General features: G+C 42.4%; 1 protein-coding gene across 1 annotated transcript; it reads right to left on the reverse strand.

The window, feature by feature from the left end:
- Nucleotides 1-290: 290 nt before the first annotated feature.
- LOC122771668 (homeobox protein unc-4 homolog) lies at nucleotides 291-5,135 on the reverse strand. Its single transcript, XM_044029366.1, has 3 exons — nucleotides 4,551-5,135; nucleotides 3,720-3,895; nucleotides 291-1,724 (listed from the first exon to the last, which is right to left on the reverse strand). Exons 1-3 carry the CDS (start codon nucleotides 4,828-4,830, stop codon nucleotides 582-584), a joined length of 1,599 nt encoding a protein of 532 aa, XP_043885301.1. The 5' UTR covers nucleotides 4,831-5,135; the 3' UTR covers nucleotides 291-581.
- Between the last annotated feature and the right edge of the window lie 12,842 nt (nucleotides 5,136-17,977).

The raw sequence follows: 17,977 nt of genomic DNA on the forward strand, positions 1-17,977 counted from the left end.
CGTCGTGATCCACAGCAACCTCCCCCTGTTAGTTATTTATTGTTTTCCCCCCTCATCACCCCCTCCTCCATCTCATCCATCCATCCAAAGGTGGTGGTGTGTGTGTGTGGGGGTGGGGGGGGTGGGGGGCAGCAGCAGAGACCCCGGAAAGACAGTGATTCAATTTAAGCAATAACTTTATTTATCAAAATGTTTACATATAAATATCATTTTTCTCGCTTTTACAATATCTGAGGATTTTTGTTGTGATTTATTTTGTAGCCTAAGTTTTTTTTTTCCGTTTTTTTTGTTACAAGTTGGTCACCGAGAAAAAGGAGGGGAAAAAAAAATAAAAGCAGCTGCTTCTAAAAAGGTGTGTTGGGCCTAAAGCCCTAAGAAGAAGAAGGAGAGGGCAGCCACAGCCTGTTTGGGGGGCCGCCATCTGGATTGATCACACGTCGTTCTGATTAAAAAATAGATGAGAGTTAAGTCTCCTGATTCCTGATATGTTTTCTTCGAGTGTCTCAGCAGAGCTTTGGGAATGTTTGAATTGTGTGAGCAGTGTTCCTGGTCCTTTGTTTATGTTTGCTCCTCGCAAAGTGTTAGTCCATATCGACATCTTCTCCATCTGTTCCGGGTGTTTCTTGACAGTCTGTGTTTGCCTTGAGACACTCGGAGAGGCCTGGAGACGCTCGCTCCTCTTTTGCACACAGCTCTGCGGCTTGGCAGCCGGCGGCCGCTGCCTCCGCTTGAACTTTCAGAGTCCTGTCCTCGCTGCTGTCGTGGCTGGACTGCGCCGAGCTCAGCCTGGACAGAGTGGACTGAGCGTGCGCGCCGCCTGCTGAAGGGGAAGCGGGGAGTCTTCCGTCGCTGCAGTCGCCGCCGCACTCCCCGTCTGCTCCTTCTGCTCTATTGCTAACGTGATTGTGGTGATGCTGCTGCTGCTGCTGCGAGTTATGCTCCGTATGATCCGAGTTTAGAGGCTTAATGACAAAGCTGGAGAGGTCAGAGGGAGCGGGGCTCCTCTGTCCCAGGCTGAGCCTGTTAATGTTGTCCTGACACGACGTGGCCTTCAGGGCCGCCTGGGGCACCAGAAAGCCCAAGGGCTGATGTGTAATGGGGTAAAGCAAGAAGTGACCTTTACCCACCAGTGTCCTCTGACTGGGCAGTGAAGGGAAGTCCAGCTGAGATTTGCGTCGAGGCGTGGCGTCAGAGAGGAGGCTCTCCACGCTGAAAGGGTTCCTCTTCTGCAGGGTGGAGGACCTGGGGCCTTCCGGGCTGGAGCTGTGCGTGCTGCCTGGAGAGACCTGCTCCGGTTCTCCCGCGGTTCTTTGGTTTTGGTGGCTTTGCAGTTGGCTGAAGTCGTGTCTGGTTTGGTCACAGCTGGATTCAGTTTGGTGTCCCCCTGCTCCCTTCGTCGCCGGCATGTCGATGTGTATAGTCCCGTTGATGTTCGTCGACTGCTGCTCGCTGTCGGTGAACTGCGAGACGCCGCTGTCGCTCTCAGAACCCCCGGGCGTGTGGAAGCTTTCGCCGGCGAGGAGTTTGTTCTGGGATTTCAGCAGCTTCCTCTCCTGCTTCCGTTTCTTCTTCTCGGCCCGCTCTCGGTCCCGGCGTGCGATCTCCTCGGGGTCCATGGGCTCGCCGCTGCACGTGGTCGGGTGGGAGTTGTGTGCGGGCCGCCCTGGACCTTTCTTTGTGTTCTCCTTCTTTCTCCATTTAGCACGTCGGTTTTGGAACCACACCTGAACACACATGAACACATGAGACACAGGTTTAAAAAGTGGCACATGACCTCTGCAGTTTTGTTTTTAGGTCTGTTCCTGGAATGATTAATCAATTAATCTTTATCTAAGTTTTTGCGCATTTTCTATATAAATATAAAATTGGCGATATATAATATAAGTTAGAGCCTGACAAAAATATAAAGCAGGGTCACCTGGACTGTGGGGGAATGGTGTTTTCAATACTGTCTGACATTTTTACTCAGTTAAAAAAAATAGAAATCTCAAAATAATTGATGGATTTACTGTTATTTTACTTGCATTATAAAAACATGGTAAAATAGGACATTTGTTCTTCCATGGCTGGAATACATTAATGCTCACACACACACACACACACACACAATAATAAATGAATATCCCTGTAATTAACAATGAATCAATTTATCAAATGCGTCATAGATTAGTCGATTCTCTTGTGCTGCTTTTGACTCAGTGTTAGGTGTCCCTTGTATTTTTTTTTTACAGTTTCCCAAATCTAATTAAATCAGTGAAGATGGCTCCTCCAGACAAAATGTTTCTGATAGTGTGTGTCTGTGTGTGTGTGTGTGCGTGTGTCCAAAAAAGACAACCCATGGGCCAAGAGCAGACCTCACACCTGCCAGGACCTAACTGATAAATCAGTGTCAGAGCCTTTATCAGATGAAGAGACAGAGGAGAAAACCAGACTGAGCTCATAAAAACTGTCCTCTCCTCCACTGCTGCATTAAACATCACACACAGGTCACGTGTGGACCAGCTGACGCACAGATGCGCGCGTGTTAATTACCAGTGACTCTAATAAGCAGCTCCACCAATTAGATTTAATTGCACCGCAGCTAAATCAACCACATCCCCGCGTCTTTGTGTGTTATTTTACACCCAGCACCTTCGCTCAATATCAACACTACCGCCGAGCCGAGCGAAGGGAGCTTCCCCCCCGCCTGAGAGCTCCCTCTGCCCGGCCTCTGGGCCGCGTGTCCGCCGCTGATAACCGAAGTTCGCACGAGCCGAAGATCCGCAAAAAAACAAAAAACAAAAAAAACCGTCAGTGGCGCTTCTTGTGAAATGTTAATGTTGGTTTATATCTTTGCTGCGCAAACCTGGTGATAACGGAGCGTTAAGCGGCTTGAGGGGGGAACAATAATCTGAGGTTTAGGAGAGAAATCCCCGAACAACATATTCCGCTGCAACGGAGAAGATGAGCTCTAGACACCGCGTGTGTGCACGAGAAAGACGCACAATAACCTGCCATTGCATGTTTAACACATGGGATTATTTGTGCCAAATATTTTTATTATTACTAGATCAAATGTTATTATTATCGTCTAATTGGAAGAGGTGGAAACGTCACCCTTAACAAATGTATATTTGTATTTTTGTTCTTATATATTATAAAAAAACTAAATATTATGTGTTAAAATAGGTTAAATGTTCCATTACAAAATAGATATTCTTAAAATATTTTACTATCACATAATGTATTTATTTAGTTAATAACAAATAGCCTGATGATAAGAATAATAACAATGAAAATAAAAAATGGTCTCCAATTGGAACATACTGTAATTGGCATAGTCCTGTTGTCACTGGTAAAATTGTTAATATATAATTAGTAAAAGTGAAGGAAAAGGAAGAGCAGCTCCTGCTTTTGCTCAGTAGCCTTGTTTTTATTAACCCATAAATCAATAGGTTGCCTCCATGCATAATTCAAAACAGAGCCTTTATTGACGCTTTGATAATTGACAAATAGCGATCTCAGCGAGGGGCAGGGGCAGGCCTGTGAGCACCAGCACAGCACAAATTCATCTTATAATTACAATTATTATTAGGACATAATAAATTATTATTATTATTATTATCACTTTAGGAATTTTGATTGTTAAGATTTAAACGAAAACTGACATATGACTACAGTATTTCTAAACCTAAAACAAATGTTTGTTATTATTATTTTTTGGTGTTTTTTTTTTTTACCTGAACCCTGGACTCCACGAGGTCTAGCCTGAGCGCGAGCGCCTCCCGCATGAACACATCTGGATAGTGGCTCTCGTTGAAAGCTTTCTCCAGCTCCTCCAGCTGCCACCCGGTGAAGTTAGTCCGCGTCCGTCTCCGTTTACAACCGGGACTGTCCTTATCCGGGTCCCCAGAATCTGCACCAGCGTGTGTGTATGTGTGTGTTGTGTGTGCGTGAGAGAGAGAGGGTGAGAGAAAGAAGGTGTATGTGTGTGTGTGTGTGTGTGAATGGGAGAGGAGAGAGAGAGAGGGATTCACTCTACAAGGCTGTCGTTGATGAATGTGCTTGTAAAAACAGTAGATTTATGCAAAAATCAGCATCAGCTGTCTCTTTTCTTCATTTCTTTAAAATATATTTGCTTATACAACTTTAACAGATTACGCCACAAAATTCGGCCTTTTAAAACAACTTTTTTTTTTATTTGGCTCATTCATTATCTGCCAAAAAAATTAAAATAATCATAAATCCTCATTCTCAAGCCCAGCATCAACTTCCTCTGTACAGCCTATGAATGACAAGCTTGTACTTTCATTGCTGGCTTGCACGATTATAAATGAACCTGAACATGAAGTTTTTAAATTAAAAAAACAACCAAAAAGTATATAAAAATAAAAAAAACTTTTTAAACATAACTGAATGCTGTATTCTGTAAACTCTGCTCAAAATCAGTCAGAGGCCACAGAATGTGATCAAAAACAGTCAGTTTACAAATGTTATCATAGCCTACATTATTCCCACATAGGTCTATAATTGAGTTATATATATATATATTTATATTTTAAAGAGCGTACCTGAGAGTTTGAACTGCGGGCTGTCAGCGGACAGCAGCGAGTTGCTGACCACAGAGGCCGAGCACGAGCCGTTAAGTAATCCGTCTATCGAGAAGGGCACGACGGCCGCGGACTGCAGCTGGTGCCCGCCGGCGAGCTCGTAGGCGTGCTGGTGAGGGTGGTGGTGGTGGTGTGGATGGTGGTGGTGGTGATGGGACCCGAGCGGGTACGGGAAGCCCACCAGCCCGCCCAAGGAGCCTCCGAACTGGGCGTGAGGATGCTCGAGTACCCGACTGTCCATGCTCGCCCGGGCTGCAGCGGCGGGGCCGAAGTGACGACGCAGAGGGAGTCAGTGTGGCTGAACATGCAGTCCGACACGCAGGAGTCAGAGAGAGGAGGAAGAGGAGGAGGAGCGGGAGGAGGAGGAGGAGAAGGAGGAGAAGAGGGAGCCCGGGCAGACGACAGCCGTCTCCCGCGGCCACTACACGCTTTGAAAGCAGCCTCGAGAAGCGGCGGAGACCGGGGCTGTGCGAGGTGTGATGCGTTCACGGTCCAGCCGAGGTGTCAACCCCGAGCTCTTTCTCTCCGCGAGATCTCCCACCCTCCTCCTCCCTCCGCCACCATCCCTCATTAGGACTCCTCCATCTGCACGCGGGGCCAATAAGAAACGTTAATCGCCCTGTGACGTCAGAGGCGCGGTTAATGGGGTAGGAAGACGGAGCACGAGGTAAAAACAGAGGGGGAGACAGAGAGAGAGAGGGAGGGAGGGAGGGAGAGAGAGTTGTGTTTCTGTCCGATCGATCGTTAATTACACCTTTAATTCAGCTCTGTCAAAACAGTGAGGGTGAGGAAGACGTATTGATACATGGACTCCGTGAAAATCTCAATAAAGTCACACACAAAAAAGAGAAAAAGAAGCCAAAACCTTTTCCTGCTCCAATTTATGAAATAACTTAAAATAAAGGGGTTTTAAAAAAGAAAAAAAAAAGTAATTAATGCAATTAATCATTTGTCCCTTAAAACAACGTTTGGGTTGCCAGGCCTAATATCTTTATCTGCAAAAACAGAGATGAAAAATGATCTTTTTATGAAAGTGTCGTAAAAAGATGGATAAAAAATGTTTTACATGTTGTTTTATAATTCAAACATGTCTCAACACATGGTGTCTTCAGGCTTTTTACTTAATTAGAGAAACTCTCCTGACACTTACCTTAACTATGTATTAACTTTATATATTATTTAGCTCATTATCAATACGAGCCGCAGCAGCTCTGATGATGTTTCTAACTTCACTGAAACACAGACACGTGAACATCATTCCTGAAACTGTCACCAACTATCTTCAAATTTACCATTTGACATTAGGCTAAGACCTGTACTGACATATCATAATGAGTTTTCAGTGGACAATATTGATGAGTGCTTCAGAAATGGATTTTTGGTTCAAAAAGAGCTTCTAACTAATCAGTAAACAATGTCGCATGTTAATAAAGACTCTTAATTGATAACAGCTTCAACGCCTTTACACTTAAACTCTTTATAAATGATCCACAGAAGGTGGTTTTAACAAGAGGCAATACTTTCTCCTTGTGTGTGCGTGCGTGAGAGTGTGTGTCGTGTTTTACAGGAGGCATTCAAGGCCACATTGATCCAATAACAGAGCCTTTATCATCCCCCTTTTTCCTGAGCTGTCACATTGCATTTCAAACTACAAGCCTCTCTCCATCTCTCAGGGACCCCTGCACACACACACACAGGTTTGTCCAGCTATTCTTGTAAGTACTCTGCATTGACTTCCATATATATATATGTATATATATATATATATATACACATATATATATATGTCATATATATATGTATATGAGAGAGAGAGATATCTATATCTATATATTTTCATATGGACAGTCAAAACCAAGTATTATTTTAACCATAACCAGCTAATGCAGAGGTGTCAAATATACGGCCCGCAGGCCAGAACTGGCCCACCAGAGGGTTCCATCCGGCCCGCAGAATGCATTTGTGATATACTATATGTTCCAGATCCAGATACCTGTGGCTAAATATGTGTGGCTTTGTAGATCAACTGTGATCTGTAATAATCGTAATGCACGTGTGTAAATGGTAAAATTATAATGGCTAAAATGTTAGCTTGTTCATCATGTGTTTTGTAAAAAGATACTTCATTAAAGGTAAAAACAAAGGGAAACATTTGGAGTTCTTGTTGTTTATAGATTGTTATGCTATTATTTTACTGGTCCGGCCCACTTGAGATCAATGAGTTTGACACCCCTGCGTTAATGCCTAACCCTAACCTTTATCCCTTAATTAAACTCTTAGAACACAGAGCATTATGGCTGCTTTTTTCCATTACTATGTTAAAACATATATACAGAGGCTTTAGAAATGTGGAGGAGTTGTGTATTATTCCCACTGCAATTTACCAAGGGTGCACCAGCGGCCACATGAGCACTAAGGGTTAATGCCTAACCCTAAACTTAACCTCACCAAATTTCAAAACATATCCCTTCACTTAACCAGTTCCTCAGAAATAGGGTTCTGCCTACCGGTCCTGAAAAGGTCAGTGTTTATGCAAGGTCCTAAAGATGTAACAAAAGTGAGAACACATACACACACAGAACACCTAATATTTTAGTCATCCTGCTCAAACTCTGCATCATTATTCTGACTTTTCACCTGAACAGCTTACATCGATGTTTACTTGTAGAGCAGGTTGTCGTCTACATGACTCAATACTCACACACACACACACACAGTGAGACTCCAAGAGTGTGCAGATGTAACAGCACGACAACAGTAGGTGGCTTTTTGTATTGGATTTTTAGACGCACTGGAGTCTGTAAAGGCTCTTTTCAAACCTCAACCCTTCTGGGTTATGTTAACCCTTAGTGCTCATGTGGCTTGGATCAGAGCCACAGGTGCACCCTTGGTAAATTGCAGTGGGAATAATAAACAACGCCTTTTATGGACATCCTGAGGGAGTGTGTTTATAGGTCACATCTTCAGGCTCTCAGGTCTTCTTATGTGTTGTTGAGTCCAAATTATCGCATATACTGTATATATTTTAAGCAATAAGTAATAGTAGTAATAATTGTGCACAAGTCACAACATTTTTGTTGATATACCTGAGGCGAGCAAACTTTGAAATGTGACGTATTTGCAAATTTCAAGAATTCACTTTTTAAAAAAAATGTGAGTACTCTTTGTTCAGGTGTGTTTATATAGTTGAGGAAAATGGAAACAAGAAACTATACGATATAAGACACTCTATATCGCACATTCTTATAGCCTCTGTATATACGTTTAAACATAGTAATGTAAAGAAAGCAGCCTAATTGCTCCGTGTTCTAAAGGGTTAATGGGTTTTTTGACAATGGCATGTTGAATCTCCAACTAGAACAAGTTGTGTCCTGCTTCTATGATGATGTGTCACGTTGTTGAAGGGGTAGGATTTAAACACTACCCATTGTTACTCATAAACTCTCTTGAGTGACTGTTTATGTTGTGAACCATATAGTATTTGTACTTGTGTATGGTACAACCCTCACGGTTGTGTCGGTTGAGGCAGATGTTTCTTCAGAGACGTTGGTCTTTCTTTGAGGCTCAGAACGATGATGCTAACAATCCTAAGATTATAATTGGTGACTGCTAAATGGCAACATTCTCATAATTTATCCATAAATGTGGCACACGTGGCTATAGCACTGTTCGCGTGGTTCGTGTCCCCGGTTCCGGGCCTTTCTGTGTGGAGTTTGCATGTTCTGTCTGTGTGGGTGTTCTCCGGTTTCCTCCCACATGTCCAAAAACATGCAGAGGTTAATTAGAGTAAATTAACCGTAGGTGTGGATGGTTGTTTGTCTATATGCGATGGACTGGCGACCTTTCGCCCTACTTGTCACCTGGGTTTGACACCGGCAGCCCCGTGACCCTCATGTGGAGGATAAAGTGGTGGACAATGGACGAAATGTGAGTTAAGGGATCTGAAAAGTCAGTAGGAGTCATCTTCTGTAGGTGATGGATAATACATTGTTGTATATTGTCTAGATTTCAGTATTGGAGCATTGGACAGCTACTGACATTGCCTATTCTTGAGTCACTCTACGAGCACAACCCAAAACATTTAAATTAAAATTGAGCATCACATTAGTGGAGGTTCAGGGCTTGTCCACATGGAAACAGTTTTAAATCTCAAAACGCCACACTATTTTAGGAAGGTCTCTCTTGTGCTGTCATTCATTGTCTTGGTGTTTGGAGACTGTTTGACAGTGTTACCAACTACTATTAAAAGTAAGATATCACTAGAGCACGTTCACACACGGGGGTGAAAAAACTGTTGAGTCGTAAAATAAAGAGAGAAAACCTATTTTACTTGAATAAACAAAACCAATCAGTGATTGTACCACACACAGTATTTAGGTTATGGGTTATGACAGAAAGTCGCGAGATTTGTTGCTAGTCCCTTTTTTAAAAAGAGTATAAAGTTGCCGGGGGTCTGTAAAGTCGCAAAATAAAACTTAAAACAGACATTATTTCCCTTTCTTTCTTCTGGCTTGGTTAATTATGTCTCCTGTCACCGTTATTATGTCTGTAATTTGTAAAACGTCTTCCTCTCTGTTTTTTTGGTGTAACGTTACAGCGCCACTTACAGTTCTGGGATATGTACTACAGCGTTTTGTGCCGTTTCAGGCGGTTACGTGTGAACGGAGATTATTTCCGGACACGATGCCGTTGAAAAACGGCAAAGAAAACGATCGCTTTGTGCCGTTTCCGTCTGGACGCGGCCTCAGACAACTACAGTTGAGGTTTGGAGTCGACCTGATTAGCTTGTGCGCGAGAAACTGTGCTCAGACTGAAGTGTGCTTTAGTAAATGAAAGGTTTTGAAATTCGCAATCATGGCAGCACAGGCCAAGAGCAACCGAGTGCAAGTGTCCAGGTGGGCATCTTTGAGAAAGCCAGGGAGAGAGAGGGAGAGAGAGGGAGAGAGAGAGAGAGAGAAAGAGAGAGGGAGAGAGGAGAGAGAGGGGGAGAGAGAGAGCGAGAGAGAGAGAGATTATACATATAAATTGTAAATGGTGTCGCAGGGGCCAGATCTTGCCCGAGGCGGTGACTGCTTCATTTTGTGTTAAATTTCTTGACAGAAAGCCACCCGCGTGCTGGTGAATACTGAATGGTAATCAGAGCTGCTTGAATAAGTGGCCCCCCACCCCTCCCCTCCCTCTTCCATTACTGTGAATTAATTCGACTTTATTTATCCAATTTCTGGAGCTGACAGAATGTTAATTTGAGTTGAGATTTCTCTCTGCTGTTCTGCCCGTGACCCGTAGCCCTGGGATTGGCGTGTTGTAATAACCTGAATCTTTCACCAGAAGCTCCGATAATTGTTACCTTATTAGCATGTAAATTGTTTAATTAATATTATTATGAAGAAGCATATAATCCCTCCCGTTACTTGACCCCGAGTCTATACACACAAGCAGGCTTTCTGCATTTCAATGTCTAGTTTTTAAATGGACTCTTTAATGTCAGCTGGTGGTCGGGGCTGCTCTGAACCCCCTTTTCCTCAATCTTAGTGCAACTTTAAACAGCTTGAGAGGCGCTTTTGATGCATCTCTATCTTTCTTTTCTGCTTTCTCTACATATCCTTTTAATTTGCTGCTTTTCCTGATGTGTATTTATTTTCCTGCTCCCATTTTTGAACATCCTTCATGTCATTTGCTTATAAAAGCTTCTTCTTCTTGTTTTTTTTTTTTACTTTCCTAGTGGCTGTGCGAGCCAAACACATGCAGAGCTCAATGAAAAGCAGCCCTTGACATGAGGTCCTAAGAGACCGCAGCATTTAAATTCGCTTTTCTTCCTTCCTCCCCCCCTTTTTTTCCTGGGCACGAGTGACATTGTCAGATGCTCGCTTTAATTAACTTGATAATAATATGGGCGACACTCATGCAGGCCAGGGTTCGGCTTGCTATGCCTCCAGTCCCCCTCCGCTACCCCCTCCCTTCGCTGTCTCTGAGCAGACAACACAACAAAACCCACACTTAAAAGAGGGAGAAAAAAGCTAATCAAAACAGAATATTGGTCCCTGCTGAAGTGACGACTTCTGAGCTGTAATCTAAGAAGAATATCACAGGGATTAACAGCGAAGTTAACTTTTTACTTTGGTCAAAACATTAAGGGGGAATCCCCAAATAAAGGACAGATCACTAATCTGAGGCTGAATGAAGTCAGATTTTTTAAAAAAAAAAAAAACCTCTGCTGTCTTATTTGTTTCACATTAAATCAGTCATTCAATTTTTATCCGTTCATATGTTGCTTCACTAATCAGATAAAAAAAAAAAAATTGTATAATTCAAAATTCAGATCTGGAAAAAAAAAACACCTCTTAAATCTTTAATTTGTGTACAGTATTGAATAGTTAAGATTAGAAGAAAAAAGGTTAGTAGAACAAAACATAGGATTTGCCTGAAGAAGAAAGGATGTTTTGGCCCAGTATTCAAACTTGTCGACCCCTGGTGTAGAGCGTTAATCTCAACTGTAGCTATAGCTAACAATGGCTAGCACGAGATCACATGTTTGTATTGGAGTTCCTCCTGACTTCTCAACTGGAACATGGTCAACTTGGAGGTGACGTTACTCCCAGTTCTGACCTCTGATGTAAATGAAATGCACACATTTCCACCATCTGCTAATAATGGAAGGGGTAGGGTTTTCAGCTACTGATTGTGGACTCGGTTGCAACGTTCAGCCGGTCTGAGTTTTACACTTTCGCTCTTTAGTGAAACAAACCAAACCTTTTGAGAAACGTATTCCCCTCCTCGCCTGAGGCGGCACTGCATCAAGAATTACTGAAGGAGAAGACGAGACAAACAATGAACAAGAGAACTCGCTCATCTGTTGGTTACATATCTACCCTGATTAAGAAGGACTGGTGTGAATGCACTGTTATTGTTGTAGTACTGGGCAATGGAGTTTTTTGGACCTTTTTGCTCAAGGTTTTTCTACTGTGTGCATTTCCTGCCAGTCCAAACACTTTTCGACCACAACCCAGCATCTTATTTATCAACCAGCAATTGCCTGGGACCCAAGGCCAAGATGAGCCCCCCAATACATACATAACACTACTCCATTTATGGATACGCCTGCGATGCACACAATTCCTGTATTCAGGAGAGCCGAAAATGAAGTTTGAAAACACTGCTGGCTTGTTTTAAATGTTTTGTATGGAGAGGAGTAACATGATTTAGCTGTACCCAATGTATGTATCCTAGGAGACTTAGCAATTGTACCGTTACAAACCTCTGCTGCAAGTATTCTGTTCGTAACCTTAACCCTCGCAAAGAAAGTAATCCTCCTAAACTGGAAATCCAAAAACAACTTGTGGAAGAACATTTCCTGAAACACAAAACAACTGAGTTCAACAAAAACTGGTCCATTATCATCAAGCACGCCTGAATTCCAACACGCAATACTGCATTTCAATTCCTCACCTCTCCAACTTCTACTCTTACTTACACAACTGACACCAATGCCACCAAAATTGTTTAACTTGCATTAAAGCGGAATTAGGCAGGATCTTTACCCAAATTTAATAGCTTCAGAGTCATTGTGATGGTTAACTGGCTTGATTGGGGCGTGTCTCCACTCCCCCTACCATCTGTTAGCAGAAAACCAGCCTTGCAAGATCAGTGCCGCCATCCCAGAGTCCTCAGAATCAGGAGGTTGCACAAAGTCTTGGTTCTCGCGAGAAACACAAATTGCTTTGCAGCATTACACACACACACACACACACCCCCTAGCGAGGTACTGGCTACAAGATTTTAGGCGTTCATCACGGCAGAGCCAGGCTGACCGAGCGAGGGGTCACACACAAGGAAACTTCGGACCGGGCTTTTTTCAAATGGCCAGAATTGAAAAACAACAAAAACAGAAGCGTGTAAAACGGATGTAACCGGCATATGAAGAGAGGGGGGAGCGTTAGCGGTGAGTTTTATGACAGTGGCGATAAAGTGGTAGACAATAGATGGATGTTTACTCCAAAACTCTAGGGGGAGCTCTGTAGAGCTAAAGGCGAAAAAGTGAGCAGACTTGCAAAGCTCTGTAAATACTAAGACTAAAAATAGCCATAGTAAGTGATAAGAAATTATCTATATGCAGGTGACTTTAACCCTTAGCGCTCACGTAGCACAGATCTGTGCCGCAGGTGCACCCTTGGTAAATTACAGTGGGAATACTGCACAACTCCTAGGGGTGTGTGTTTATAGGTCACATCTTCAGGCTTTACAAAATGCTTCTTATGTGTTGTTAAGTCAAAATTATGATGTATTTTATAACGCATATACATGTATTCCTAAGTACACATCGATGAAGCATTTATAACCTCTACGTGACGGGAGTAGTAATAATTGTGCGAAAGTCACAAAATGGTAGAACTGAAATTTTTTCAGCTTCTTAAATGTGAATATTTTCTGGTTTCTTTTGCTCCATAAAACCAAGAAATCATTAAAACTGCATCTGTTTGTGGACAAAACAAGACATTTGAGAACATCATCATTTCCAGGATTGACAAACACTGATCATTAGTTGCGGCTCTACAAAATAGACACTTTCTCTTCTTTTTTTCTGCATAAAAACGAGCCAAGCAAACTTTGAAATGTGACTTATTTCCAAATTTTACGATTTCAATCGGATTTCTTTTTTTCTTTTTTTTAAATGTGAGTATTTTTTTCTCAGGTGTGTTTATATAGTTGGTGAAAATGGAAACAAAAAACATGTCATCAGATTGCCTATAGGTTGTGCTGAAAAAGGGGATATAAGACACTCTTTATTTCACATTCTTATCGCCTCAACTGTACATAGGTTTTAACACAGTAACGGAAAAAAGCAGCCTAAATGTTCTGTGTTCTAAGGGTTAATGACACTGTGGTTGGAAATCCCCTTGTAGTTTAATACTAACAAAGCACAGTTGTGTAAAAAAAGGCATTTGGTCCCAAAGTAGGAAAAAAGCTAAATATGGCCAAATAGATAATCAAAGTTTGAAATTAATATATAAAGTCCTACATCCAGCCTGGTCTTCCACAGATGAAGGGATCAGTTAATACACTGCACTTTCTCTAAGGTCACTGTCCTGTAGAAACACCTGTCACCTCATCAATCTTAAGACACTCAATTTGCATTCGCCATATGGACATGGAAACAACACATGAGAACATTGAAGAAGAATCAGTCATTGGCTTTCTTGTAAATAAAGCTGTGGCCTTGTGAGTTGCTGCTCAGAATAAGAATCTCCTTTGAGCCCACAAAACTCTCAACAATGCCTCCTGAGAAATGGAATCAAGTCATATTTATTTTTTAATTAGCAAACTAAGGTGAAGCATAGGAGAGTTAATTACTCAATTACTGAGCACAAGTTAATTTTTAACCATCTGAAATGAAGTCAGTCATTATTTAGTCGTTTGGTTGATAATTAAGTGTCTAATCTAAATTAATTGTTAGGAGGCTGGTTTTCGATCCAGCGGTGCACTTTGTGCTGCCTTAACACCGGAAAACTAGATGCTATTCCAATTAAAAAGTGAAAGGCTTTAATGTATTGATGTTTGGGTTTTTTTCCACAAATCATTTTCCTGACACATAATGGAAGCTTTGATAATTTAGAGAAGAAAGGAGCCATTTCCAGATAAATGCGATTTAGCTCCTTCCCTAATTAAAAACTTTTTTTCCCCTATACTTCACTTAATCATCAGAGTAATTGTGCCTCAGAAAGAGTATTTGGGGGAAATTCAAACAATAATGGAGTTTTTAGACTTGTTTTTCCTTCAGTTCACTTCCCTGTTTGATAGATTAACCGTCCTTTTTAACAGAGAAGTCCAATGAAAACAGTCCATTTAAACCAATTTAAACCAACAAAGACGCACAAATAAGACATGTACCAACAATTACAAAACATTTATAATATAATATAGAAATAGGATAAATATTCTATGAGATCCAGATCTGATCCTCTGGAGCAATAACTCCATTTCAATTAAAATTGACTCATCACCTTTTCACTAAAAATGAGCTTTTCAGTGCTTGAAAGAGCCCAAAATGCTATTTTAATTGTTATCAGTAAGTTGGATCTGCCCACTTCCCCATCCCACCCTCTCTTACTTTCTTTATCTTTTCCTCCTGCTCAACCTTCTTCTCTTTCTTGGTTGTCTTGGCACAAGCCGCACGGAAATAGACATAATTAACCCCCCCTCCACACATACACCACCCCACACCCCCCGCTGGGATATCCACTATGCAAATTAACATTTTCAAGATATAGTAATGATATCATTTGAGAAATGGCGACACCAATTTTTCATGCTGCGAATTGGAAGTGTTTGCTTTTACATTTCAGGGGCGCACTCTATCAATACTTGTCTTCACATCTCTGGTGTGTGTGTGTGTGTGTGTGTGTAAGTGGGTATTGGAACAAATGCCCAGGTCTGATGGGCATAGAGAAAAAGAATGGATCTGCCTATTTGGCCACTGGCTGCATGGCTACTGGAGCCCAACAAAACCATCTGCTGTAGGAGAGAAACAGTGGAGGGGTAGAATGAAGGAAGAGAAAGCCATCTCCCTCCCCCTCTCCTCCCTCCTCTCCCCCCGAAAGAGCTCAGCTTAAAGCCACTCTGTAAACGAGGGAAGATGTTTTAATTAGGCGGCAAGTTCGTGCCCATCTCATTTAAATCACTTTAATGAATATCTGAGTCTGAAGGGCCTGTGAACGCTGAAATAAAAGAACTGAAGCCTTTTGAAACAAAAGCTGATTTGTTTTCTCGTCTCACTATAACCCATGTCTCCTAACCCTTTGAGACAGACTGATACAGATTTTGGGGGCTGATACTGACATCAATATTAGACAGTCATCAACTCAGTATTACACTTTTCATAGCATTTAAACATATTTATTTAATGGTTTACATGTATGTAAGGACTAGGAATATTAGGCTGGAACATCTGAAACCTATACTATTGGAAGGTCCAGGTAGGTACAAGCTTAATTTTGCCCCATTTATTTGTCACAATTTGTGTTGATTTTGTGAAAGTATTGAAGATGCCCTCAGACGAAATGGTTGATCTTTTCATCCTGGCAAAATATACATTAATTCAAGTATGATATATGCATACAGTATATACAAGTATGACACCCCCGACTTTGAGTGCCCTAACGATAATGTAGCTGTTGTTGGGGGCAATTAGCCCCTGGTATAGGGGTCTTCCAAAGCAAATTAGTCCTTTAGGTGAGTGGCCAGACAAAGAAAGATCCCCATGTTGAAGATACCCAAGGAGCCAGGCCTGGGGAATGGCCTGTTGCCCTGTGCCTAGTGGCTGGGCCTTCGTCCATGGGGCCTGGTGGTGTCCAGCTCGCAGCAGAGACATGTGTCCATCCTCCAGCAGGAAAAACCAAAGGGGGTCCATTACATTGTGGATTGGGTAGCAGATCTCTGGTTGCTGAATGGGCTTTTGGGACATGAACTGGGGAAAGAGCCGAACCTTTTACATGAGGCTGAGAGATACCGACTAGATATTGTATACTGGAGTTGTTCCAGGTGAGAGCAAGCGTGGTTTAAGTGGTAGCTCTCCAACCCTCTACCTATACATTGGAGTTTACCTCAGTAGACAAAAGGGTTGATTCCTACACCTACAGGCTGGGGGAACTGGTCTTGATGGTTGTTTGCAATTATACACCAAGCAGCTGCACTGAGTACCTGCCTTTTTCGGAGTCCTCAGGATGGGTGATGTAGAGCACCTACTCAGGGTTCCATTGTTTTGCTGGGAGACGAAGTCTCATGTGGCTCTGAACCAGAGCAGTGTTCAATTGTTGGACTTCTGTGCTAGTCACAGTTGTCCATATGTGCCCTGGTACAGGGTCTTCCAAAGCAAATGAGTTCTTTAGGTGAGTGGCCAGACAAAGAAGGACCCCCATGATGAAGGTAGCAAAGGACCTCCCCTTACCACTGTGGACAAAAGGGTTACTTCCATATACCTACAAGTTGGGGAACGGGTCTTGATGGTTATTTGCACCTATGCGCCATGCAGCTGCACAGAGTACCCGCCATTTTTGGAGTCCTCGGGACGGGTGCTGAAGAACACACTTACTCTAGATTCCATTGTTTGCTGGGGGCTCATGTGGGCAATGACAATGTGAGGGGGTGTGATTGGAAGGAACATTCTACATGATCTGAACCAGAGCAGTGTTCAGTTGCTGGACTTCTGTACTAGTCACAGTTGTCCATAATTGCACTTGGCAACAGGACGTCCTAGGTCTTACATCAGTGATGGACTCAGTGGTGGGCTGTCAGGGCCAGCAGGGCCTTCTCTGCTGGCCCTGACAATATCAAAAAAGTATTATTATTATTATTTTTAATAATCAAATTAATTTGTGTCTGAACATGTCTGAATTCAATTACTTTTTCAGTATGTTATGATTATATTTCCAGTAAGAATATGGTTATTTTCCTGGATGTCATTAAACGCATCATAGCTCCGTGGACCTGCTCTAGTAGTATTGCTGGCCTTTCGTTGAAGCTGCCATTTCCTATTTGGTTATAACTTTGACTGACGTGTGTCGTCAGCCAATCAAAATGTGATATCATAGTGACAGAACGCCCCAGGCCCAGCGATGTGTCTGGCGCTAGCCCCTGCTGTTGTCGTCAACGACGTTTGAACCTTTGGCGGGTTTTGAAGTAAACTATGATTTGCGATCGTTTGGAGAAAAGAAGGAAATTATTTCAAGAGGAAGACCTACACGGAAGAGGTACATCATTTACCGTAGTTGGAGTGTTAATGATAAATTTATAACATTTTTTAGAAGTGGTGAGGACAAAACTGTTGATCATAAATAGTGCCGGGGACGTGTTACGCCGCGTAGCTGACGCCTATGCTTATGTGGAAGCTTGTTTTTGTGTCATATAGTGGCTTGTTTGCTGACTGATTTAACGGAAGATATGGTGGTAATGATGCAGTAGCCTATAGATGCGCAGTGGTGTGCGTGTGCGCTATGGCGTGTTTTTTTTCTTTTTTTACTGAAGGCCCTGACTGAAACCCCACGGTCCGCTACTGGATGGACTTGGTGAATTGGTTCAGTGGGCGTGGTTGGACGCTGGATGGATAGACCTGATCATCACCTGATTATTAAAAACCTTTCATTATTTCAGAGCTCTTCATACTACAGTATATTACACAGGGAGTGGGTCCTCTTCCATGGGGGTCAGCGATTGCATACCTTCAGGCTTGTGCAGTAGCCCAAAATTGACAAATCAATTAAAACATTGTCTCTGTGGAGGTTCTGTTTATGTGATTATGCTAGCTTAAGTCCAACACAACTGGTAATACACTTGGATGGGGAAAGTGAGGCTAAATATATCCAGTTGCGTACAATACACAACCTTAAACTTTAAAT

The sequence above is a fragment of the Solea senegalensis genome, linkage group LG6 (genome assembly GCF_019176455.1).
Source record: "Solea senegalensis isolate Sse05_10M linkage group LG6, IFAPA_SoseM_1, whole genome shotgun sequence".
NCBI lineage: Eukaryota > Metazoa > Chordata > Actinopteri > Pleuronectiformes > Soleidae > Solea > Solea senegalensis.

Coding starts and splice junctions, on each gene's coding strand:
- LOC122771668 (XM_044029366.1), bottom strand. CDS start 4,830: ATGGACAGTCGGGTACTCGAGCATCCTCACGCCCAGTTCGGAGGCTCC. Junction 3,896..4,550: donor CCCGCAGTTCAAACTCTCAG/GTACGCTCTTTA, acceptor ACGCTGGTGCAG/ATTCTGGGGACCCGGATAAG. Junction 1,725..3,719: donor TCGTGGAGTCCAGGGTTCAG/GTAAAAAAAAAA, acceptor ATGTGTGTTCAG/GTGTGGTTCCAAAACCGACG.